Here is a 26,025-nt window from a genome sequence, read left to right on the forward strand (position 1 = left end):
GATTTGCTAAATAACTAATTTGCTTTATGCATACTAGTTGACCATATCGTATGTACTGTTTTTTTTTTGATTTTTTTAATCACGAAACTGAAGATTCTATTAGTAGAAGAAATCTATGACTTTTGAATTTCTTCTTTAAGATGCACACTTAAGAAAAGCCTAACTCTTTTTTTTTTTTTCTCTGGTGCCCACTCTATATAATTTTTGTTCCTTCAAAGTGCCACCATCCATTTCTCTAAGAAAGGATGGCCAGAATTACATGTAATCTACCATCATCAAAAGACTTGATACGGTTTGAGCACAGAAGCTTATCCGAGAAACTTTCAACTACATACATAATGAGGGCTCCTGAAATCAAAGTTTCGGATCTATACAAGCCCGCACTTTTACCAGACAGACTGTTACATTGTAGCAAATTTGCAACTGCAACATAAATGCCCATAGTCCAAAAATTTTCATGACTTCCCCAACACAGTTTCAATGTTTTTGTTGGCATTAACATTAGACAACCAATTCAAAAGTTCTTGCCCACCCAAACAGAAAAATATTTCTTTATCACATGGACAAAGCAAATCACACAAGCATTCTAGTATAAGTGCCATTAACATACTACATATAATCCATCCACACAAATGTCCAACTTACCGTCAGCAAATAACAGACCATGGAATGAAGAATTGTCCTGAAAAATATAGTCTTTTCATATTATGTGTGAAATATCAGCATATACCCATTCTTCTAATGTTTTTAATATGCCATGCCTTATAACATCAGTGAATAACCGACTGCAAGATACTAGCAATTTGGAGAATTATCCGAAAGCAGATCAGCATACACCCCATGAGACATGGAATCGTTAACAGAAAAAAGAGCTTTCTAAATCTGGTTCTAAGGATATCATGGCTGCTTTTACAAAAGAGTTGTGTCGCCGCAGCTGGTAAGATAATCTACATAGACCATCCTCAAAATCTAAACGAATGGCCCCTGCCAAGTCACCTCGATCGTTGGTAACAACCAATGCGTGAAAACCCAACAACAAAATGAGGTGAGCAAGTAAAAATTTGCTACAGTTAGGGGCACAGGTAGAAAAACATGCCCCCACCATGTGAGCATAATACTCCCCCAAATTTGGTTATGAATCCCAGGTCTCAGTACTACTGCTTGCAGGATCTCATCTCTGACTTCCATTCATCTAAATACCTCTTCATCAACTGCCCAAATCTCTTTGCTTGAGATCCAGGCTTCACCATGTTGACATTGTTCCATTGGGAACATGGATCTATCCACCATCTATTCCTGCCAGTGCACCAAGCCCCGGGAACAGATCGATGGCGCCACCTTTTGAGTATTTTGTCATCTATCTCATCAAGCACAGGATCATCCTTGCCAAATTTCCTTGCAAAAGGCAGTCCACTCTCTACCATCTTATCATAGTCTGTCCTGTTAAGGAGGTGGGGCTCCATTTGGGGAGGATTATCCCACACCATATACCTTAGGTCGCTGTTCACTGTTGTATTTTGGTAATCAGGAGAGTTGCATATGACAGAATGGAAATAGCCTTCTTGGGGTAACATTACATTTGTAAAATACAGGAGAAGAGTTCGAGGCAGGTTGTCCCAACCGAGAATACAGTACTCTATAAAGCGTCGGCTGAGAATGAGCCATGGAGAACCTAATCAGATGAAGGTGAGTTTGAAGAAAAGGTCATCAGATGCAGCTATTAAAAAAAATTCAAAATACCAGGAACAAGAAGGTGGAACAAGAATTACTTCACCTGTGAAAAATTTGAAAGCATCAGGAGTTGGCCGCTTCTCTGAAGCTTCAAAGAAATTGTTCCTTCGTGACAAATAGATGCCAGCATCAACTATAATTGGCTGAGCCCTCTGATATCTGAAAGGATGAAGTTGCAAAAGTTCAGAAAAGAAGGTGGAGGTGATTCAAAGAAAATAGAAGTAAATATATCATGTGCCTACTCTTTCCATCCAAGGTCACTGGTGTGATCCATGAAGTTAACGTCCCTTGGCACAGAGGAGAAGACATAAATCAAGTCTGCAGCAACGAGAAGATAACAAACAGCATCTTTTCTCAGCATATATTCATACTGAAAACCCAGAAGACCTTGAAACTCTATATAGTTAGAAGATACAACATGAGCAGAGATTATTCAGAAATTGCCATCTACGGTATGCAGTTCACAGACCGGAAGAAATCAATTACATTGGTGTAGAAGGAACTTTGAACAATGTGGTGATAAATGGGAAAGAAACCAATGGCAGGAAATCAAAAAAGGTTGAATAACTGCAATATATATATATATATATATATATATATGTAAAGTTATAAAAAGGAACTGAGTGATTTGAAGGTTTTATCAGAAAAGCCCATGAAAATGAGCATGGACAGAAGCTAATAATATAAGCTAGTAAACTAGTTAGCTTCATTTTCTTTACTATAAAAAGCACCCAGACTGTGGTACTCCAAGTATTCCAGCAATCCTAAAAGTTTGCAATCCATGCATGCAGAATCTCTATGATGCCGTTATCTTGAATTTTACATCCTGCTTTTTAATCAAGCAACCAAAGCAACAAAATGACTATAAAAAAATGTGTCAAGCCTTGTAAGGAAAACTCATATTATACATGATTGAAATACTCGTGTACATTACAGAACAGCAAAGGAAAAACATCATTATGTTCCCAGTGCAAACCTAATTAGACGTGAAAAAAAGATGCAGAGATCAAAATCCTATCATAAATTCAACTGTGTAAAGGAAAAGTAGAGAGTTTCAACCAGTGCAGTTAGTGAATCTTGGGGGTCAGCACCGAAGACCCCGGGTTCAAGTCCCGCCATCACCTCACTTTCGCCTGGATTTCTTCCATCATAGTTGTTTAAAAAAAAAACAAAACAAAAAAATAGAAAAGGAAACTAAAGTTCATTTGCAATTTCACAATAGTAAGTTTGGTATTTCACAGAACCTCTGATATATATTTAGAAAGAGTTACTTAGTCAATGGTTGGGGCTTATTCACTGCCTCAATAAAAGTCAGCATACTTAAGCTAAACATCAGTGGTGCTCAAATTAATGATCCACATGAAACAGCAGGCATGCGATCACACACAGCCATATTCATAGTTGCAATTTGATAAAGACTTTCATATCATCATGTTCTCAATGTTGTCATCCAATTATCTAAAGAAGAAAATATTGCCCATTGTTTAAAGCGTTTTTCATGGCAATGTTGATGCTACATTGAAGTTCTTCAGGTATAAACAAAAAAAAGGATTTTACTTGAGCTAATGCATTCATGAGTTAAAATAATTGGGAGTTTACAAGTGAGTATAAGGAGCTTCTTAATAGGATGTGTTCCAGTTGTTCAATGAGAGGCGCATCTGAGAAAGACATTCCAACAGCATATGAAGAGGTAAGTTGCACAGATCAAATAGGTGTTCTATCAATCCTATTGCCCTAGAGAATTTACAAGCGAGAGTATTAGGAGCTTCTTAATAGGATGTGTTCCAGTTGTTCAATGAGAGGCACATCCAAGAAAGACATTCCAACATCATATGAAAAGGTGAGTTGCACAGATCAAATAGGTGTTCTCTCAATCCTATTGCCCTGTCTGAATTTCATAACTTGCATAGAGAGTAGATTTACAAATTTATTTTCAAAGGCTTCTACAGGATGTCTATGATGTAAACTTAAAAAGGTACTTTATATATGTCTAGCTTATACATATAATGGTAAAAAAAGAAGCATTAGGCTATTTCAACTATGCATAATAACGAAAAAGCATCAATGATGTTTATGCCCCAAGAAGACAGTGTGTTAAAAAAAGAACTTATGCTTAATTGTTCATCATGATGCTATGGATGTCCAGTCCCTTCACAGCCACCTTGGCATGTAAACTTAAGGATTTGAATCAGATCAGGTTGACATAAGTTAGTCCAAAGTCTTAAAACTCCTGATGAACCAATATGATAATCCCAGAAATAGGTTAAATAGTAATTCAAATCTGGATCTTTGCTATCCACCCCACCATTAAACACGATATAAAGGGACTAGTTCTGAATAAAAGTTATTAGGCTCTCAACTTACCTTTTCGCAAAATGAAAAGGGGAATTGTTTATGTATTATTAGACAACACTTATTTATCATATGACATATTAAAGAATTCTTACCTTTTCGCAAAATAAAAAGGGGAATTGTTTATGTATTATTAGACAACACTTATTTATCATATGACATATTAAAGAATTCTACTCAAGTCATCATCAGATAGGATAAAAGCTCACTTTGTCAGTACCAGGTACCATACCGGTATGATATGGTATGCTCAAGATGGTACGATATAGTACCCGCACCGATACAAGGTTCGAAAATCCTTTTTCTCACACCTAGCCATATTACCGTTCGAAACCAGGCAGTACAGGTCAATACAAGGCGAAACCGAGTGAAATTAGTCGACTCTACCTAGTATAGGCTAGTAGGACCTCTGTGTTGTACCAAATCTCGATACCATATAAGTACCTTATAGGCATGGCCTACCATATCACCCTGTATCATACTAGGTGGGAACTAGCATGAAACTTAATTTTAGGTTAGTACAAACCCCATACCACCCCATACCAAGGTTCTATCATCCCGTACCGAGGCGTACGAACCCACGCCGAGACGTACCGTAATAAAAAGTGAGAAAAATGGTTAGAGAACTATTTCGATATGAGGTATATATTGTACCCGACCGTACCAAACCGGCAGAAAACTTGTATGATACCTGGTACCGATATTGCGAACGAGCCTTGCTTACTGATATGGTACAATATGCCCGGTATAGTATAGTATAGATTAGTATAGCAAACCATGAATCATATCAACCTTGACTATTGTCCATTCTATTTATTTATCAAGTAGATGAATTCAAATCAAGATCAAGTTATTGGATCAAAAATATTTACCAAATCTAGCTAGGATGCAAATGGGCCAAGTCGGTCAAGGATTTGCAAAATCTTCAAGTGGTCTAGCCTGATGACCTAACCTGAATAGTGTAAAAGTTGGTCCGGGGATTGGCCCATTTGCATCCCTAGATCTGGCAAATCGAATCAAATCAAATTCCACCTCCACCATTTCTATTCTGAATTAAACAATAATCTTAAAATATTGCATACTGTAAACTGCACTTGCCCATTTTTCAATAGACAATCATCTTCTTGGCTCATATTAACAATATCAAAGCATAGGTTTTAACAATGTAAAATCTCAACTGTCTTGGATGAATACAAATGTTATTTCAATAAAAAACCAAAAAAACACAATATAAAATAACAAAACCCTAAGAAATGCGACACTAGAATAACAAATTAAGTACAAAAACACAGCACAAACTCTATACAAAAAAATCCAAATGCACACTACTATCTCTTTCAATATAATTTTTGATGACTCAGCTTCTCCAGTTTACCACTCAATATGCAACTCTGTTGCCTCTATAACCAGCTGGGTTGAAAATGCTCAATAATCTGGAGAAATCCTTCCACAACTCAACTTGTATCTTCTGCTACTGAACTTAAAACACTATCATATCTTGCAAATACATCTAAAATTTCACCTTCATGAAGTATTCTTTTCCTATGACATCCACTATTCTACACCTAATACTTCTTATGTTTACTATCAAGTGCGGACTACACACCAAATTACCAGCCACACTCTCTAGAAATCCTTTAGTGTATTTTCGGAAAAATAGTTTCTGGATTGCATAAATGGCCTTGTTCAGACGCATACCCAGAATAGGTTGTGTCAGGTGTTTTCATGTTGTAAGAAGAGCTCAAAAGAGATGGCATGCTGTCCAATTCTAAAATATTTTATGGAATTTATAAAAATCAAGATTGCCATGTAAGCCTTGTCTTTCTTTGTTTAGAAGGATCCTATATCAATGCCTTCTATATTCTAGATATGGGGACCTTGTACGTCTTATTTAGACCTAAATTTTCCCTAAGCCGCAAAAAAAAAGTGACCAAAACAACCAGAGAAATAAAATTTATCTTGAAACTGGGCACCAAATTTATTTTGTACTAGCATAACAGTGTAATGCTTCTTTCCATTTTTCTCAACATTTGGCCAAACATTCAACAATTGTTAGGTGCTATCAAAAATCATAGAATCTCTAAACAAACACTAAGTTCTCCATGACTCCATCCTCTACACCAAAAGGGTGATTTTCGAACGAGCGGGCCCTTGGTCATCATTTGGAGCATTTGGAAGCAAAATTACCACGACAATCTTCAAAAGGTAGGAAAACACTTACCAGCTTATTATAAATGACATTTCATGAAATAAAAATGGAATTATTTGGAAGGCATGATAAGAAAGAAGCATAATACCTTAATGGGTCTTATAATATGTTTCCCCAAAAATAGAGTAAATATGTTGTTGGCTCTTGCATTTTGGTCTTCGGCCATGGTGTATAAACTATGAGCAATAGGCTCTTTATCTAAATGCAAATATGAGGAATTTGGGAAAGAAGATTGTTTATGGAATGTGGTCTGGAATCCAGTTTAAATTTTCTCCTATTTTTCACCATGATTATCTATGTTCTAGCTTTATGATTGTTCCTGCAAATCGGGACTGCAGTTTCTGTTCATTTACACCATTTCCTTTCTTTGTCCCATTCTAGTTCAATAAATAACCTCAAGCCACCTCTTTTTATGTATTAACCATTTAATGATAAAATGAATTTATAGTATACCCAATATTCCATGAAAAGAATCCTTCAAAGCTCTCATCTAGTTAGGTCATCCCAATTAAATCCTCGAATGATTCAACATTAATAAACATGTGCCTGGTATTATCATCAAAGATGTTTTAATGAATCAAAATATTTAGCCAAAAATATGAATGGAGGAATATATTGGTTGCACCAAGTTTAATCCCTGTTTTAGCACAGTTTTTCAAATCTTAGAAGCATAAAGATGATCAGCACAAAGTGAGGCTCACAGGTTCAAAGGAGATGGTGAAACAATATAAGGAATGGAAACAAGATAGAAAGCAAAAGCACAGTCTGACAGTGAGTTCAATGGAGCAAATGATGGGCACAAAGAACAGAAACAAGAGAGTGCTTTTGGAACAGACTCACAATGACTCAGTCTCCAAAATTAGATTGCGTCAGATAACGCAATTAAAGCAAAGTGGTGGTCCGAGGCATAAAAGGAGGCCACCTTGATTACCCAAGAAGAAAGTCTCCAAGACTATGAAGTCAATAAGTCACCATAAGCACCAAAACTCCCTATAATTCAATAACTAACACACAATAGAAATTAATAGTTGCAAATAAGCACACTAATAACTCATATAAAACCTATTGGAGTTATTTTTATATATGCATATGGTGCAAAACTACAGATACCTAATACAACATAGCTACCACTTGAATTCAAGATCAATATATTCTTCATCACATGGTTCAAAGACTCCAAAGATTACAAGAACATGCATTACTCAAAAGATAGTTATCGTAAGTTCTTCCAGTGACTATGTAAAATATATAATAAAGTTTGATCACTTAACAATTTAAACCTTGCATTACTCATATAGCTTAAGCTGATACAACTCATGACATATTTGTATGTTAACTATAGAATTAAAAATCTAGAATAAAATACATTATACACATATTTTTGTTTTATACATGAGGGACTGGAATCCTTATAGCTTATGAGAAGCATCACAAAGTCACTTCTAAACATGTGTCTCAGTTGTCCTATTCAAGATGTGCCAAAGTGGCAATCAGTTCCCATACTCCTAACATCAACCTCATAGTAGTCAAATAGCCCAGACAACCCTAGGCAATAGACCAAACCTATAGTCCAGCTAGTTGTTTTGGCACCTAGGCTATTGCCCATGGACAGACTTGTACAAAGTTACTTATTCTTTGGTTCAACTATTTCATTTATGTCAACAAGTTTTTGTCCCAATTTAATAATTTACAATTTCCACACCCCGTTGCTTCTTAGCTAGAATTACAGAAAAAATCGAGTTTTTTAACGAACATCTTGTTAAAGGCTAGAGCCTGTGTCCAGGATCAGATGAATGCTTATGGGCAGAAGGGTATGAGTTCTTATATGGCCACAGCTCAAATTACATGCCATATAAGCAAATTATTAAGTGATTGGACCCACAAAAGCAGTCAACTATATAATAAAAAAGAGAACAAAGGCTCAAAAGGACCATCCTCCCCCTCTCTTCATGGATGGGGCTTCTTAGTTATCAGTCCCCTCGATATTCATGTCCAATCTCCTCTCTCTTTTCACCTTTTGGCTGTCTCCAACTACTTAGAAGGGGATCTTGGACTCTTTTTCAAGGTTTTTTAGGGTTTACTACTAAAAGAGAATTTTATCCTATCACATGCGTTATAATTGAAGACTGGTAAAGGTTTTTAGCTTTTTCTCCTTCTCCAAGTCAAGAATGCCCCCCTTTTCTCTCTTCTTGCCCTCAAAACCTTCACATATCTTCATCTTTTTCTTCTCTTTTCCTGTCTTCTATCATATAATTTATTTAAATTTATCTATATTAAGCAGATCTTTTGCTGCAGTAGATGGCTGAAAACAAATTCAGATCATCAAAAATTATTTCAGCAATAAAACCTAATGACAGCCTATATCCACAGGAGCTACATCAGGATGAGTCAGACCATAAATTGGATGAACTTAAAAATCATGGTTTTGCCAAATAATTTGAATTGTTTTGGCATGTTCAAACATACTTAATTTACAGGAACTTGAGTGTTGTCGTCCTACAAAAAAAATTGTCAAATTGTCATGCAACTGCATAGCCAAATCATCTAGTAGCATTTTTATAAATTTGAACCATTTTTTTTGTGATGACATGTCAGTATGGTAGTTGCCAGTGAAGGTCCAAAAGGAATGATCCAAGACTCTGATTTGAAAATACGATGAAAGAAAATCCAGAGAAACCACTTCCAATAGATGATGATATGAAGGAGTGTCAGCAAAATAATTATGCTGAAAATAATAAATAGATACAAAAGCTTATACTTGATACCAATTAAGGTCTCCAAAAAATACCAAAAAACACACTGAAAACGAATCAATAGGCTTCTCAAACAAAATTGCAACTCAAACCATTTTCTCACAGAGACAGAGACAGAGAGAGAGAGGGGGGGATCAAAAGCATTTCAAAATTATATGGAATATATAAATAACTGAGGCTAAAAAATCAAAAAGTACTGCATGGAAAAAGGGGGGAGGGGAGGAATTAATTTTCTGAAAACATCTTTTAAGCTTATCAAAAGCTTGATATAGCTTCTAACTAGAACTTATGATGACAAAGGAACTACAATTTCCTTAGTAAGCTAAACCCAGAAGATAAGAAACAAGAAAAATGCAACCATGCAACCAAACAAGTATATTTAAAAAGATAGCAGTTGTTACTGCCCTCTCCGATAGCCAGGACTAGCAGGTTTGGAATTTTTCGTACTAGAATTCCAAAAACCAAACCTTGTTTCAAACGCTTTTAAGGCCAATTCCCAAATGTCTTGGTGGACGATTGATACTTAGATGAACTGAGATCTCAATGATCTCAGACAAAATGGAAGGCTGGAGAAATTTCCACAGAAACAAGATGTCCATGTATTTCAGCTGATATATATCAAAGTATCAGCTGATTCAGTTGATACATAAGCCATACCATTTCATGTGTTTGCTTTTATATTCAAATAGTAAAATACCCACAAAAAGACAAAGAAATAATGAAAATAGAATCTTGTCTAGTACATTGGAACCATGTTGGGAAATTGCAAGAGATATCAAAGACTGAAATTCTATATATGATTTACCAGCAAATGCCTGATATCAATATGAACTGGTATTTCGGCTAAGATGTGACCACGGTTTAAATTAGACTTTGACTTCAAATTAAGAATCAAGCTACTCAGTCTAATAGTAAAGTATCGAGGTTGACTACAACATCCACAAGTGAACTCTGGGAAGTAAGCATGCTAATTTCAATTGCACTTGAAAACAAATAAAATAAATAAGCTTGCATGATAATATGGGTAGAGCATGAGAGTCCGAAAAAAGCAAGATAGAAATGACATGAGAAATAATCAAGTCGAGCAAGGAAGAAAACCATCAACTCTATTTAAACATATGCATCTCCAATAAAATACACTGAAAAATAAAAATTAAAGCAGAATAAAAAAAATCATATTCTCTAATTAATGTTAGGGAATTCTTCTGAAGAATAACTAGAGTCTAAAATTAAATCATAAAAAATATAGAAGATAAAAAGGTCTCACAAGGATTTAATTCATTAAAAAAGGAAGTGATCAAAAGAAAACCATAGACACTCCTGATAAATTCGGTTATATTTACGCTACTCCTGCCCACTTCTGACTATTAATTTTTCTAAATATGAAAATTGCACGAAAAAGGCATCTTGAAGTCAAAAAAGAAATCATCTTGCCGCTAAATCACGTACCATCCTGCGTGACAAGCGGATAATCCGACGAGCTGAGTGTCACGAACCAATCCCAACCGCCGTCCAGCCGGAGGAGCACCGCGGCGGCATGAAGCGTCGCAGCGAGCACGGAGGACCCCATGAAGGTCATGGCGTCGGGCTTCCCGACTACGTGCACGTTACCGAATGCCCGGATGGCCGGGATCGAGAGCCGGACGGAGGTGGCCAGATCGGCGCGCTCCCAGGCGGGGGCGTCAGCGGAGAGGTGGAGGAGGTAGGTGTTCCGGGGGTGGTAGACGGCGAGGAGGAGGCGGAGCATGCGGCGAGCGTCGCCGCGGCCGCCGGAGATAAAGTAGGCGAAGGCCGGGGGGTGGGCGGCGCCGCGACGGACGTACGAGGGCGACGGCTGGGCATCAAAGAAGGCGGAGGAGGCAGTAAAGCCGGAGATGGCGGAGAGGAGGAGAAGCAGGGAGACGAAGGAGACGGAGAAAAGGGGGAAGAGCCATTTCTCAGCCCCCATGCTCCGGGAGCATGGGATGATCAACGTTGGAGCCAGAATCGCTATCGAGGGCGACGGAGCTGTTCGCAGGGGCATCGGACTGGGGCTAGGGTTTGCTTGGATCCCAGACGAGACATCGGATTGAGGTTAAGATTAGGGTTAGAGATGCAGTTTGGAGGGATCTCATTTCGGGAATTATCTCATCCTTATCATTTGATCTCCAGACACAGAGGCAGGTTTCATCGAGGAGGAGGAGGAGGAACGGGGAAGGTGGGAGAGGGGGAGAGAGAGAGAGAGGGGGGGGGGGGGGGGGGGGGGGGGGGGGTGGGAGGGGGGAACGAGGGAAACGAACTGGGAAACGATTGGGAAGTGTTCTCCTGGTTCGAAGGAAATCCTTTCAGCGTGATGTAGAGTGCGGGCTCAGAAGGTGACCAGACCCGCCCCATATAAAGGTTGGCTTCAACCGCGTTGCTGTTCGGAAAAGAAAACCGTTTCTTTAGGTAATTATTGCGTTTTACAGTTCATTCGGATCTTGCAAAACCATTGTTATCCTCTCTCTTTTTCGGTTTTTTCGGGAAACCGAAACAATCCGTCCTGAAATTTATTAGACCGCTATACATCTAAATTCAAATAAATGACAGTGCCATTGCAGCTGTGGCAGTGTTTTTGTCTTGCTTTCTTATCTTTCGTTTTTTTTTGGAGGAAATAGGAGTAATCCGCTAGAAGTAGGATCATTTTGCAATTTCTTTTCTTTATCTTTATTACATGATTACAAACCTTACTTCTTTTAACAATTTCAAGGTGTCACGAAAGCAACTACTGTCTTCCTATTAATTTGAACATGATAAATATCTTTCAAGAAAATTGAGAGAGTAAGAAAGGAGAGCAAGTAGATGTGCGCTCAGACTTTTTGTAGTGGCAAGGAGCTTCAATTTGGGTGTACCAACCAAGACACTATGTTCGCCAATGGGCTTTAAACATATTTACAAACGCCAAAGAATGGAGGAGAAAAAAACAACCATGAACACGTTCCATTATGAATGCTTGGAAGAGTAATAAATGAAAAATTACACAAGATAAAAGTTTAGACCACAAGAATATGCGACAGCTAGCGCGGACGTCATCCATCAAGAAAACCATTGTACCATTTGTTTAACAATGCTAAATAGAGTACTGAATGAGTAATTCTTTGACAGTAGGGATCAGAGGCAAGAAACATAAAGCAATCCATGTTTAATAATCATCTGCTCAACGAAGGTAATACAATGTATGGAATCTTCACCTTTCCAAATGCTATTCCGGCAACTCCACAGATGTGAGTCGTCTGTGAGCTGACACGCTTCTCAGCTTCCGATCTACCCACGCGTTTCGCAAGGCCAGCCTCCTAACAAACTAGCTAGCCGAGTTGTGTCCGCCTCTTCCTTTTGGCAGGACGGTTTCCCTGATGCCACCTAGCATGGCCTGATGCTGTGGCTGTCCTGTTTATACAGTGTTGATGCCCTTCGCCAACCAAAATGAAAGTTGGTAGCGTTACTTGGTAAGCCAAAAATTCATCCTAAACAGCCTTGGGATGCTTGTCACACTCAACAAGTTTACACTTAATGACATCTATATGGCATCTATTTTCCTATCTAATCCCGTTTGTCACAGTTGGCTCCTACACGCGCGCAAAAAAAAAAAAAAAAAGGATCCATCCATAGCCTCAATCCTCCTCGACCCTTATATATCTCCTGCACAAAAGAGAGAGCCTATCCAATAGCCCGAGTCCTACTCAACCTATCAGATCCCCCTTTACCTTTATATCTCCCAATGAGAGGTCCACCTCCTAGTTCTCATACCACTTGTTACAATCTCACAGCCCCAAAGCTTCCATGATGCTTCAACAGCCCGAAATTAATCCCTCAATGCACTTACATACAACAATGATATTTTGCACTACTTTTTTTTGTCAAGATGAGTCCTAAGGTCCAGAGGATCTGTTTTGTGCACTTAACAGGTTTTTGCAGGCTTACATTAATCGACTTCCTCAAAACTTTTGGTGCTTCCGGATATGATGCACAACCTGCATGGCATCAGGTTTTTTTCTTGCAAATCCATAGAGAGAGGCCACAAGGATGCAGGAGGCCGACCAGAAGGGTGAAAAGAGGGTCGATGAGACTGAAAAGTCTAGTGCTGCCCACGTGAGCGGGCAGAATGGTCTAATTTTTGGTAGACACAAACTGAGAGCGAAAACAAGGTGTTTGCATCTCCAGCTTTTCACCGCAAGTTCTCTGAAGCTATAAACATCTTTTGCACCGTCAACTGCCGGTGTAGTCATCTATGAGACAACAATTAAACTTTATATCATTAACAAGCCAATCAGATTGATAATGCATCCAAATGAACAACAAAGCCATGCCCCTTAACTTAATGAAAATCATAAAGATCAAGAAGTATTTATTGAGTTCAGCAAAGATCACCAGCAAATAATGATACCACCTTTAGCCTCTCCATTTAACACTGCTCAGAACTCTGTCGCAGTTGAATTGAGGATCCAACCCTCAGTCCTATCTTCTTTTTGTGTTTTTTTTTCCCATAACAATTTGGGAAACTCATATGATATTCCAGTATGACATCCTAAACTGATCAAAATTTCAGGCCTATTGTCCAGAATCCAATCTGAACCAAGATTTCAGCAGCATAAAAATTGGCTTCCTTCACAGCACCTATGAGCTGAACCTTGACTGGTCGCCTCCACTGATCCTCTAAACAACATTACCTGTGAGGGTGAAACATAAGAATCCATGACAAGTCAGAGAGAAGCAAACTTCAACTCGCAAGGAAATACTTGACGTCAATATCTTTCCTTGCCATTTTTAATTTTTAAAAGCCAAATTTTTAGTAACAACATTTGTTTATGGGTAGCATCAAAGCTGATAGAAATAGACAATGAGATTTAGCATAAATATCATCGGATGAAGAGTTCCAAAAGGAGGAAGAAACTATTGAGAAGATACAAGAGAACTTACGAGAAAGATCATAACCTCTGGCATTTTCTTTGACCATCAACTCAGAAAGCCTCCTAGCATTTGATCTATTTTGTAGGCATCTTGAAGGGAAGAAATGCATCCCCTAGTTGAGACTCACATAGAAAATAAGTTTCTGGCTTCAATGCCTTTAGAAAAGACTTGTTCAGGCTCAATGTTGAGACTGCATGCAACACCCTAGTGCAAAACCGGCGCACTTCTACACGCCTCGATTGCTTTTCTGGCAAATTGCTCAGGAGTTCTTGGATCAGCTCACAAAGTGCATGTAAGTGTCTCTTTAATAACTTAGATTTACTTGACGAATCATTATCTTTCTCTGCTTTCCCAGTTGAGATGTATGATTTCATTATACAGTCTATGAGATCTAGCATTTCAACTCGTCGAAATTCTGATTTTGCGCTCCCACATTTCTCCAAAAGAAAGTGAAAAAGCTGCAGCCCAAGCCAGGGATGCCTTCGAATAACCTCTTTCACAAACCCAGGTTTCAGCCGGGACTTCTTACTATGGAAGTAGTCAACTAGTATATTTCTAAATATATTCACCACCCCCTCAAGTTCAGATTTGGAAAATTTTCGTGAATGTATGATTTTTAATATCCAGAATGATGAGGTCTGAGCTAGAGAAGAGACAGTCTTGTATCGTGAACGTGATGCTGACTTCAGACTCTTCTCCAACAGGATTGAAAGATTACCGAGCTGGATGTCATCACCTTTTGGATAGTCTTTTGCCTTGAATATTTTCTTCTGCAGAATTCCCCCAATGCGTTGCCTGACTTGCTCACCACCCTCAGTGCTATGTGAATTGACAAAAGCTTGAACCAAGTAAGAATAGACCATCAAAACCTGAGGCTTGCCTGTTCCCAAACTCCAATAAAGTTAATATAAACTATCAGAAAAGAATAAACAAATATATACATATGTATGCGTATTAATTAACATCTCTCTCATGTCCCTAAGAATTTTCAGCCAAACATATTTTTAGAAAATGGGATTTATCAGGTTCACAAACCTGGGAAAACATGGAATACATTTTGAAAATAAAAGAAAACAAATCTCACAAATGAAAAAAAAAATAGAAAAAAAAATATAGTTTCCTGTATTTTCCTTGTCCTGTAGTTTTGAATGTTTCTAATTTACAAATCAAGGATGTGTTTCAGATATTGCTTTCCTCATCCTATCACCCAGTGTAGAAATTAAGAGATTCAGAAAAAGCTTTTTGATACTAAGTAATAACACCCAATGAATGAAGTTTTAAGTGCATTTCAGCGTTTACCTGGATTCTTCTGTAAATATATTTCCAGAAGCGAGAGCACACGAAGTTTGAAAGGTGTGAGCTGAGACTGTGCACTGTCACTCCCAGAAATTTTCCTCTCCTTGAATATCCGTGCGATATAAGAATCCATCCTAAACATGGCATCATCATCCATACCACTATCAGAATCATCCGAAGCCGAAAGGTCTTTATCATTTTTAGTAACTTCTTCATTAGTTGCCTCGGCTCCATCTATTCTCTCGGTATCCTCATCATCATTTTTGGTAACTTCCTCATCAGATGCCTCAGCTCCAAGCATTCCTTCAGAATCATCTGCATGGTCATCGCTATCGCCTGTCTCAACAACCTCAGCTTCATCAGTTTCCTCTGCTTCTTCAATTCCAAGGAAATCATCATCATCTTCATCGCCATCACTGCTAGCTGCTTGATGTCGACGAGGCTTCAGATCTTTCTTGACAACACGCAACATCTGAAGGAGTCCAGCATCTGTTATACCATCACAGAAGAACCTGAAAACCTGGAGAAAGAAAAAGGAACAACTAATAACTGGATATTACTCCATTAAGAGAAGCTATATATTGTGTTTAAAATAGCAAGGGTTTCCGGAGACGGAACATCATGACATTAATTTATTATAAATTGCAGAGCTATTATTAACCTGTTCTCACAAAAAGCAGGCAATGCCATCAGCTCGCCATTTTGTATTGAGGGGATAGTCGAGTAAAAAGTCCAGAACTAGTAATAACCACAGCATTTGCTATTTTAAAAATATTTAATTGTCTAGTAAAAGTTTTATTAAGTAATGGTATTCATGATTCAAACAGATGGAAACAGTAAATTTTGTATAATTTCTGCAGAGTGTAACTTGCCTGTTCAACAGCAAAACAAATAGGGCCAGATGACTGAGGCAAGAGAGAAAGCAATGTATCTACTAGCACATCCATCATCTCTGGTGCTTCATTATCATCAAATTGGTCTTCTTCCTCTGAAGAGTCACCATGAGCAGCAACATGGAAAGCCTTCTTGCAACATATATTTAGCTCCAGTGCTGCCTCAGAGAACTCGCCTGGATGGAGGAGGACTTGCAGCAGCAATTGAATTAGCAAATAACGAACTGCATGCAATTTATTTGCATCTGGTTCCGGCCTAATTCTTCTTTCCTGTAATGCAAGACATGTGACTCAGAGAGTAAACGACGAAGCTACACTCATAAGATCAGAACAGACAAGAAAATGGCGTTTTGGATTTTGAGATGATATTTTTTTGAGCCAGAAATGATTTAGCTGTTTATAGAACTAAAGATATATCTGAATTCATATGGCTATTTAAGGGGATCTGACCTGCGCATTCTTCATCGAGTCATCCTCAGCAATTCAATGACAAATAAATAATTGGGAAAGCAATATCTGGCTTTTGTGTATACATTGTCAAAGTGTAGTATTCTTTTACAGCATAAATCAGAATAATCAGCATAAACAATAACAAATTGCATCATAAAGTATACAAGGCCCTTCTTGTTTTCTGTTTCTTTAGAACTACTCTTTTCACTGTAACTGCTCAGCAGCAAATATAGTGCAGGACAGGATAAAAAAGTGGATAAGGACCAATGAAGCCAACTGCAAACAAATGAGATAAGGCTTCTCCACAATTTAGAAAGGATACTCTAAGATATTCCCTACTTTCACAGTCCAGAGGTGAATATTACTGGAAATTAGATTTTATTGTTCACTGATTTGAGAGAGATATTGTATAATCAGTAATCATTAATAGCAAGATTATATACAAATCAAACATAGCGCATATGCAACTAGTCATGACATAGAGGACAAATATCCATTCATTGAAATATCACACACTTAGAGCTGCCTAGACATCTATTATTTACTATTAGATAATCCGCCCGAATTCAACACCTCTTTAGATTTACAATGACAACTGCCCAAAATCATGTGAAACAGAATGATAGGTATAATAAATTTATTAATCTAATGAGGATTTTATAATTTATAAATATACAGAATCAGTGGTATTGGTTATCGCAAGAAATTGGTACACGCCAATTAATACTCTAGCAATATGCAATATTTACTGAATATTTTGGGATTTTAGACTAGAAATTTGACAAGTACCTCATGGGAAAGTTTAGAGTCCATTGCTTGCAGTTTCTTAAATGCCCTCTCATCTTCCTTGCTCAAGGTCCTATAAAGTGAAACAGAAGGAATGTTGCACATCGTGTTGAGGAAACACATAAAGTAAGATCCAAGATCATTGAGCTCAAGTCCACTTGGTAGATGTGAACCCTCCCCTTTCTGTGCATCTTCTAGTAACAACTGGAGCTGCTCTATACACATCCTGCACAAAGAACTGGATGTAGAAGCTTTTGGCCATTTGAACTTCTCCTGCAACTCAAATGATGTAACTTCAGTGCCTAGAGATGAAGAGAACAAACCCTGAACTGCCAGGAACTTCATTATTTCAGTCTGCACACGAAACTTTTCTTCTATGAATTTTTCTTTCTCTGTATGAAACAATGACTTCGCATTAGAATCCAGTTTTAAATTTTTCAAGACACGAGGCATGGTATCTATAAGCCAATTCTTCAAGAAGTCTGTATTCCCTGATGCAGGAGGTTCCTTATCTTCTGTTGAGCCCATTTCCGAATTTTCATCTGTAGTCTGACTTTGATCAGATGGTTCATCTGTGAGGGTCCCTTCGTCTACGAACAAGCTGATTAAGTTATGCACAAAAAGCAAGCAACCTGGTCCAGTATTGAATTTCGTAACTAACTCTTTGACTGCCTGTGTCCTTGTGATACTATCAAATTTACCATTGCTGTGTTTCTGTAAGGACACAATAACTGCAACACGTCGGTCATCATCATCCCCAACCCAGTTTAGTAATTCCTTCAGAAAAAGCTGAGCAGCATTGTACAACCAAGAACCCTTGTTTGAAAGGACGTCCATTAAACAGTGCACAAGCTTGTTAGATAAGACAACTTGAATGCATGATACTGCCAACCTTGGCAGGAGAAGAAGCAAAACACTTAATGCCAAATGTTTCCTCTCATGAGATGATGAAAGAAGTGATCCTTCAACAACAACCTCACAGAAAGAGCAAATATTTTTGGCAACATCCCCAAAGGAGTTCCCTTTCCTGCTCTTCTTGTGTTTCTTACCGGAATGCGCCGCAGCATCTTCATCTTGAGATGCTGATTCTGGTATAAGCAAATTTGCCACCAAGGGCCAAAGACTATGTAGACGCGGCATACAGAAGGTTGATTCCTGCATAGCCAGTGTCAAAATTAACAATGATTTAAATATAAAAAAGTGATATACGTGTATATGTGATAAAGCAATCGTCCTTCAATATTTATTTAGATTATTGCACTATTGCCTGCTATCTCTTTCAAAATTTATAATACGCGAGCACTAAAATGCTTAAAGTTGAAGAACCACTTTGAAAAGCAAAGTTAAAAAAACATGTCAAAATAATAATGACTCAATAAACACAATCTATTCCTAAAGTGCAACTAAATCACAAATTAGAGATCTAACCTTAAAGCAAGGGGCAAGATATAACAGATGATCTCGAGTACAGAAATTGTCATGACTGAATGGATATGGCAGGAGCTTGCCAAAAACTTCACTGTCATGTACTCTTTGTTGCAACTTCAAAGCTAAGAACAAGGCATCTGGATCTCCAACTTCGGCAGCTTTCTCAAACCACTCATGCATGCCAGGAGCTTTAAGAACTTGGCTCAACAAAGCTTCAACAGGTAACTGTGAGACTAGAAGAAAAAATCATCAGATCTAAGGAAATCTATAGACTGAAATAAAAACACAGCAATCTAATAAGAATACAATCAACAACACAGAAATTGGAAAATATAACTACAGTAACAGCAGATCAAATTTATAAGCAACAGGCGGCTTTCCCATTGGATATTCATATTACTGTTCAAAAACAATGATGGAAAAAAAGAGTTCACAGCCTGATCACTTAAATTGATGACCTGATCAGATCCAGCGCTACACGTTTTTGGTCAAATGGGTATCCTAGGAAAGAAGCTGTCACAAGTGTAACAGCAATTATTAGGGCTGTAAATGGGTCAGACAGGTTGGATCCATGCTGTATCTGCATCTGAACTCGAAAAGAAAATCAAATTCTAGATTTGAATTCAGATCCATCAAAATGAATATCCTCCGAACTCATATCAAAACTCGATTAATAATCGGATTCAAGTTTTTGAGGTTCAATTCAGCCCAAGATTTTAGTAGGCCAACTAGCCAAGGGTTAGCAATTTCCAAAACTAAGAAGACTCTTACCACAATAGTCATCCATGCATAGTGAATCTATGGCAGATTGCAGTAGAAAAGAAGCATGATATGGAAAGTGAAAGTGAATAATCGGTTTTGAAAAAAAAACAATTGCTTTTTTTAAATGGATTAAATATCTATTTCATGTTTAGTTTGATTAAAACATAATAAAAATCTACATGTCGGATGAGATTTTGGAAAGGCGAGATTTAAGGAGAGCATGTGTGAGAAAAAGGCATAAAGCCACACATGGAGAAAAGCAATTAACACAAGCATGTAGCCAATTCTCTTTATATTCATACATTTATATATACTACATATATAGTTTCTTATATGCATTCGGGATATTGGGTTTTCATATTCGAACACAGATACACCGAGTTTGATCTAATAAGAAATCATATCCAAATCCGACTTCGATTCAATAGGGTTATCGACAACTTAATTGGATCCATACCCAATTATTATAAAATAATCAGGTAGTGTTATCAAGGCTAAAGTTTTATACCCTAATAATTGTGATTTTTGTTCAAATTCATACTGCTGAATGTGATTACACAACTGGAGATTGCCAGCAATGTACAATAAATGCCAAATCAATACCGTAAATTGTAGATATGTGATGAAAGCCAAAATCAAACTAAGCAGATAAAGAGCTGAGTCCAATTATAAGAAGACTTACAGTTATTGGTCGATCAAACTATAGTAAGAACATAGTCTTTTCAATGTTTGTACAAGAAAAGGATAACGCATTCAGGACTTTGCCGGGATATAGCCCTATATTAAGCAGGATAAGCTGGTCGAGAGACACTCAACTCCAATTGGTACAGAGGAACTAATAACAATTGCAGATATGCTATGGAAAGTCAGTAGTAGTGCAACTGATGAAGATAACTATGATGTTTTCTCATCATGACAATCAAGGACTAAAGGACCAAAGGAACAAAACAGCAAGAAAACTTGATATCAACATTACACATTAAAAGAATAACTTGCAAGCACCCCTTCTATTGATTCAAAACAACCAACAATATAGTCATGTAATTTATATTAAGAATCAGGAGGATAAATAAGATATACCTTCTCAACCATTTCCAAAATGACTGCAATAGCTGGCTCACTTAAATATCTCTTCTTGCCTGCAAGCGAAATGACTTGACTTGTAAAATCCTTTACAAGTGATGTACTGTTATCCAGAATCCACTCTGTAGCAATTCTTCCTGATCTAGCAAGGGAGCCATAAGCAAAGAGGCGGCCCAAAAGGCAATCTCTAGCTTCCTAAAATACCATCAAAATATGTTCAAAATTAAAACAGAAGGAGAGCAGCAAATTATTTGCTTACATTCCATGAATATGTTTTAAGCACTACCTGACCCTTCATTGAAGATGAGATTTCCAACAAATCAACTATCAACTTCATCACCGACTCCACTTCAACGGTATGAATCGACCCAACCACAGCTGTTAACCCCAATGCAAACCCTTGTCTTGCACACTGTATAACAAGCAATGATCACAAAGGCTAGTAATTAATTCCCAGCAAATTTCCAACAGTTGATTATGGTATAAAAAGAATACCTAAATAATAGGACTTTCAACATTCGCGGACTATGTACTTGGGCTCAAAAGGATGCAGTAAATAATATATAGCACTATTTTTTCATTTGAAGCATCAAATACAAGCATTATTAATTGTGTACCAACCCCGGTTAAAATCTATTTCTTATGCATCAAAGTATGCACATTCAACCAATAAATGGACACGAGGTCCAGAATCGATGCAATGCCATGCATGCAGAACATACTTTGTACAGTGAGAGGCATTACAAGTTTCAGCACAAATTGAAATACATGAGTTAGTGGGATGCACGTTCTTGGATGCACATACTATGTTGACTTGGAAAGCATCAGAAAATTACAACTTTCTGGAAACTTGGATATCACTAAAATACATATTTTGGATAAGATATTCTTAACTTAATTTTCTTAAGAGATTAAAGGAGATATTACTTAGTAGCATCAATACAGCACAACTAGGGAGGAGAATGTATGAACAAATTCTAGAATCTTTCAACTAAATCTGCATATGTTATGCCTGATTTATCTTTGCACTCTGATACACTAGTTGCACCCAAATGCTCACAGTAATACTTAACAGAGCTTCTTCAGAAAAAGCAAGCAAACAAAATCCACCAAGAACTCGTTTCTAAATTATTCATTTGACTCTAATACTTGAGTAGCATGTTTCAGATGATTTCCAAATCAAACAGTATTATCAAAGGAGATTTTGTAAATTTAAATTGCAATAAGTGATAGCCCGTCACACATAGCCTGTGAATATTGCATACTAATAACAAGTGTATATACCTAATTTATAAACCTACCAGTCCTTTTGCCACCACCCCCCTCTCTCCCAAACTCCCCATAGCCACCCACCCAAAAAAATAAAAGAAAAGGAAAAGAAAAGAGAAGTCTTGCATGCTAAGTATGACTAAAGATCAACAAAAAGTAGGCCTATGTTTTTTGTATTGTGCTCAAGAAAGTCAGAGGTCAGGACAAGGCATTGCACCATACCATATGTTAGCAAAGAGCAGCAATGCAAAAAAAAAGTGGCACTATTAAAGGACATTGCATGGAATGGTAAGATAAATTATAAAAAATGAAAAAAATCGAACAGGAATCTTGACCCTTCAGACAAATCTTACATCTCAAGTTATACTCTATTAAAGACAGAACATTCTTGATTAATAAGTAGGCGCTATGCATATATTTGGACTTTCTCAAGAAATATAATATACAAATAAACAATGTATAAAACGAAACAAGCAAAATCAAGGAGAAGCAACTAATAAGGGTTCACGTATTTGAGGAAAAAATAATAACTAAATAATAAACGATCCCATCTGAAGCATATTAGATTGACTTTGAGTAAGTTTAGATGTATCTACTATATGCAAACTTATATTCTACCATCAAGCTACAATACAAAACAGTTGCTAATAGTACCCGCCCCAAGGGTTCTGCCAACAATAATGTTGTCAAAGATGACCTGCCACACTAAGGCAATGAGACCACACTGCCCTTAGACCAAGTGCAGGCTTCGGCCTAAGTGCTCAAATGGACACATCAACAGGTTTCAGTTAAAGAACTAATAGTAACCAAGACATATATATAATATAAAATGACGGTTTCGAAATCAGGGAGGATGCGTAACTCACCTGTTAATCCACCTAATATTTACAACTGCCTAGCCCGATAACAACAGATAATTCAAGATTACCTGCCTAGAATGCCTTAGGTAACCCTTTGTTGCCTGCTAGGCATCTAAACGACAAATATAATTGCAAAGAAACCAAGCCCTGAGCAGGCTTCAACAAGCGTGCATCCAAGCATAAGCAATTACAAAAGCAACGTGGATTTCCACCATATGAAAGTATGAATCTTACAGCATGTTACCTATTAAAATATAAATAGAAGTATAAAACAATTATAGCATTTTAAAATTAGATAATTGACTCTCCAAGAAGCACTTCATTTATCACGACGTCAGGAACTAAACTAGAAAACAAAAGCCCAAACAACAAGAAAGACACTAAAGCTTAACAGCCTTCAAAATAGTGTTAATAGTGTTGCTGCAGTTAGCTTCCTAGGCACTTCGGTAAAGACAGCTGCCAAAATATTGGCCATTAATCCTTGGTGAGAATAAGCATTATCTTTGGAGGCCCAACATATGTTATTTTAAGATGTTTTAACATACTAATAGCAATCTTGAGTATTGAGTGAGTAATAAACAGAATTTTAAGTTATCTATTTGAATAATTCATTTACTAAATCCCATATAAATAACTAGAAGACTTGCTTAACATTTTGACATAAGTCATGCAAAAATAAAATTTCCTTAGAAATTTATCATCACTTTTTTAATTAACTACTGTTTCATCATATATTGGTTGAGAAGCCACATTGAATATAAAGAGATGTCTTTGTTGTTTTATTCAACTAAAAAATCAGACCTGGATTCAGATGTCTACAACTTGACATCTTAACTGACCACATCTAATGCATTTTTGAAGTGCCGATCAAGCTGCATAGTGGCGTGATCTCTTACTAGTCATGATTGAATGCATGAAAAAGATCTGAGGCTTCGTTCTTTCTAATGTGGCGGTTTCTTCTGAGATTCTTTTAACTATGTTAACGAGATAGAGTTCATTAATATGCAGAACCCCATACCATAGTATACAGTTTACATTTTGGTTGTACTTACATCTCTTTGCAATTAATTAAAACGAATCATTACCTAGAAGCAACTATATGCATGGATTGTTACATGATGAATTTTTTTTTTAAAAAAAAAAAAGCCCTGGACTAGAGAAGGCCTTTCCAACTTTTCTTCTCAATAATCTAGGAAAGGCCAGTTATTAGTAAAAATGAGAAAACAAAATTTATCAGAAATTATTGAACCAGATCCACACATTCCGTTCTAACAATGAGTTAATGGTTCATGCACTTAAGGAGCCTCTAACAGACCCAATGACATGAATGAACAATTGAGCTAACAAGAAAGCAGAAAATATGATAATATCATAATGTAATGACAAAACCATCAGCCACATAATAAGCAAGTAATAGGAAACAAAACCAAATTATCATACCTCCCTTGAAGAAGACACTCCACGGATAAGTCGACGAATAGCATATCTCAAAGTAGGCGCACAGTGCTCCATCCCATCATCCTTCTCAGCTTCCAGTTGAACCGCCCCGTTACCCTCTTTCTTATTTTCTAACTTCTCATATGCCTTCTGAACGTCACGCAGCTCTGCAACCAATTTCTGTGCCGCCACTTCCCTAACCGACGAGTCCAGAGACGACAGATCCCTAAATACATCAATATGGAACCCAGGCAGGTTAATCGAGGACAAAGAAGGCGAGGATGTCTGATCCTTGGCAGGGCAATCACTAGACTTCTGATCTTTCGATTGCTCCTTGTTTTCGGAATCAAGTCGGTGCCTTTCCTTATCCATCAATTTGTTTTCGGAATCAAGTCGGTGCCTTTCCTTATCCATCAATTTCCTCTTCTTCTTTCTTTCCATGGGTTTCAAAGATAAAGGGATTGCCGAAGAAGACGCACCCTCGGCCTCAGTCTTCTCATCAAGGATTCTACCTTTTTTCGGTTCTGTCACAAATTCTGGAGTAACCACTTCGACAGGGGCATTTTCCTCGCCGCCTACTTCTTCTACGGAGCTGGAGGGCCTCTTCTTGCTACCCATTGGAGCCAAGAAACGACTTCTTGCTACCCAATCCTCTTGTATATCAATCTAACAACGCTGTCGGATCTATTTTATGATTCATATTTTAATAAATTAACACTGAATATGAGAATAAGGACGGAAAAAGGACTGTATTCGCTTTGATGGCAAAACAAGAGAAAGAGAGGGGGGGGGGGGGGGGGGGGGGGGGGGGGGAAGAGAAACTTATAAAAATCATTCGAGCGAAACAAAGAAGCTCTGCCGTCTCGCGTAATTAAATAACTCGCGGTTAAAGGATGACAGGACTTACCACGAAAAAGAAAAAGAAATCTTGGGAAGGAGATGGAGATCGTGGATATCTCCTTCTTCTAGGGTTTAGAGAAAGGCGAGCGCTTCGGTTCTTGGGATTAGGGTTTGGATTGGAGTTTGGGGCGATGGAGTGATATGAACCCACTCGAGCCGGAGGACGCTGCTGCGTTGTCGTTGGGCCGCCGCTGGGGAGTAAGAGAGGGAGGGTTTTGAGGAGTTATATAGCTTCGCTAAATGACGAAAATGCCCATGAATGCGCTATAAGAACGGGTTGACCACTTGACCAGATCGCTGGACCTGTTACCTTTGATCCGAGCCCGAGCTGACACACTCAGCAGCTGTCTGGCTCCTTAGCAAGCCATTTATGTTTATATTTTTTGTGTTAACTTTAGTTGCTTAACATTATGTATATTTACTTTTATTTACCTGAAACTTATGTCTGTTTAGGTTACATTTTAACTATTAAGTATATTTATTTGTCATAAATAGTTTACAATAACTCACCAATTGACTCGCATGTCTACTATCTTGGACTTTCTTTTACAAATTAACTCGATTAATTTCTACATAAATAAAAATTACTAGTGATGCATCTCTCAAGGTAGATTTTTTTTTTTTTTGGTGAGTGATGTTATTTTTTATTAGTGAAAAATGCACAAATCTCCTAATTATCATTTGACAAGGATTGAATGCAGTTGATTCTTAGAGAAGGATTGATGGTTGAATTTATAACTACATGGAATCATGCTTTTATAATCATCATTTTCTTGTAATATATGACTTAATAAATGAACACATGTTTTTGATGAAGGTTACTGGATGTCATCATCCCAGCTTTTTTTTTTTTTTTTTTTTTTTGCACTTGCAGAGAGAGAGATAAGCAG

General features: G+C 37.5%; 2 protein-coding genes across 4 annotated transcripts; both read right to left on the reverse strand.

Annotated features, from left to right (window-relative positions):
• Positions 1-677: 677 nt before the first annotated feature.
• LOC103722983 (beta-glucuronosyltransferase GlcAT14A-like) lies at positions 678-11,385 on the reverse strand. The gene is made up of 4 exons (XM_008813752.3): positions 10,495-11,385; positions 1,974-2,049; positions 1,775-1,890; positions 678-1,672 (listed from the first exon to the last, which is right to left on the reverse strand). The coding sequence occupies exons 1-4, from the start codon at positions 11,066-11,068 to the stop codon at positions 1,155-1,157; spliced, it is 1,284 nt and encodes a 427-aa protein (XP_008811974.1). The 5' UTR covers positions 11,069-11,385; the 3' UTR covers positions 678-1,154.
• Positions 11,386-13,352: 1,967 nt separating this feature from the next.
• Positions 13,353-25,329, reverse strand: LOC103722984 (rDNA transcriptional regulator pol5-like). 3 transcript variants are annotated; one of them, XM_026799925.2, is made up of 10 exons: positions 25,143-25,329; positions 24,239-24,901; positions 20,956-21,081; positions 20,667-20,864; positions 18,825-19,049; positions 17,400-18,551; positions 16,140-16,430; positions 15,271-15,787; positions 13,981-14,851; positions 13,353-13,730 (listed from the first exon to the last, which is right to left on the reverse strand). In XM_026799925.2, exons 2-9 carry the CDS (start codon positions 24,851-24,853, stop codon positions 14,046-14,048), a joined length of 3,930 nt encoding a protein of 1,309 aa, XP_026655726.2. In that variant the 5' UTR covers positions 24,854-24,901; positions 25,143-25,329; the 3' UTR covers positions 13,353-13,730; positions 13,981-14,045. The 3 variants fall into 3 exon arrangements, with proteins under 3 accessions (XP_026655726.2, XP_026655725.2, XP_008811975.2); XM_026799924.2 differs by having other exon boundaries at positions 24,239-24,910; XM_008813753.4 differs by having other exon boundaries at positions 24,239-24,919.
• Positions 25,330-26,025: the final 696 nt, after the last annotated feature.

This window comes from Phoenix dactylifera, chromosome 8, assembly GCF_009389715.1.
Source record: "Phoenix dactylifera cultivar Barhee BC4 chromosome 8, palm_55x_up_171113_PBpolish2nd_filt_p, whole genome shotgun sequence".
NCBI lineage: Eukaryota > Viridiplantae > Streptophyta > Magnoliopsida > Arecales > Arecaceae > Phoenix > Phoenix dactylifera.

What these genes read in the sequence shown, in the direction of transcription:
- LOC103722983 (XM_008813752.3), bottom strand. Translation starts at nt 11,068, where the DNA reads ATGCCCCTGCGAACAGCTCCGTCGCCCTCGATAGCGATTCTGGCTCCA. An exon ending in TCCGCTTGTCACGCAGGATG is followed by an intron (nt 2,050 to 10,494) that starts GTACGTGATTTA and finishes TCGTTGCTGCAG; the next exon opens with ACTTGATTTATGTCTTCTCC. An exon ending in AGTGACCTTGGATGGAAAGA is followed by an intron (nt 1,891 to 1,973) that starts GTAGGCACATGA and finishes TCATCCTTTCAG; the next exon opens with ATATCAGAGGGCTCAGCCAA.
- LOC103722984 (XM_026799925.2), bottom strand. Translation starts at nt 24,853, where the DNA reads ATGGGTAGCAAGAAGAGGCCCTCCAGCTCCGTAGAAGAAGTAGGCGGC. An exon ending in GAGTGTCTTCTTCAAGGGAG is followed by an intron (nt 21,082 to 24,238) that starts GTATGATAATTT and finishes CTTGTTATACAG; the next exon opens with TGTGCAAGACAAGGGTTTGC. An exon ending in ATATTTACAGAAGAATCCAG is followed by an intron (nt 14,852 to 15,270) that starts GTAAACGCTGAA and finishes GTTTGGGAACAG; the next exon opens with GCAAGCCTCAGGTTTTGATG.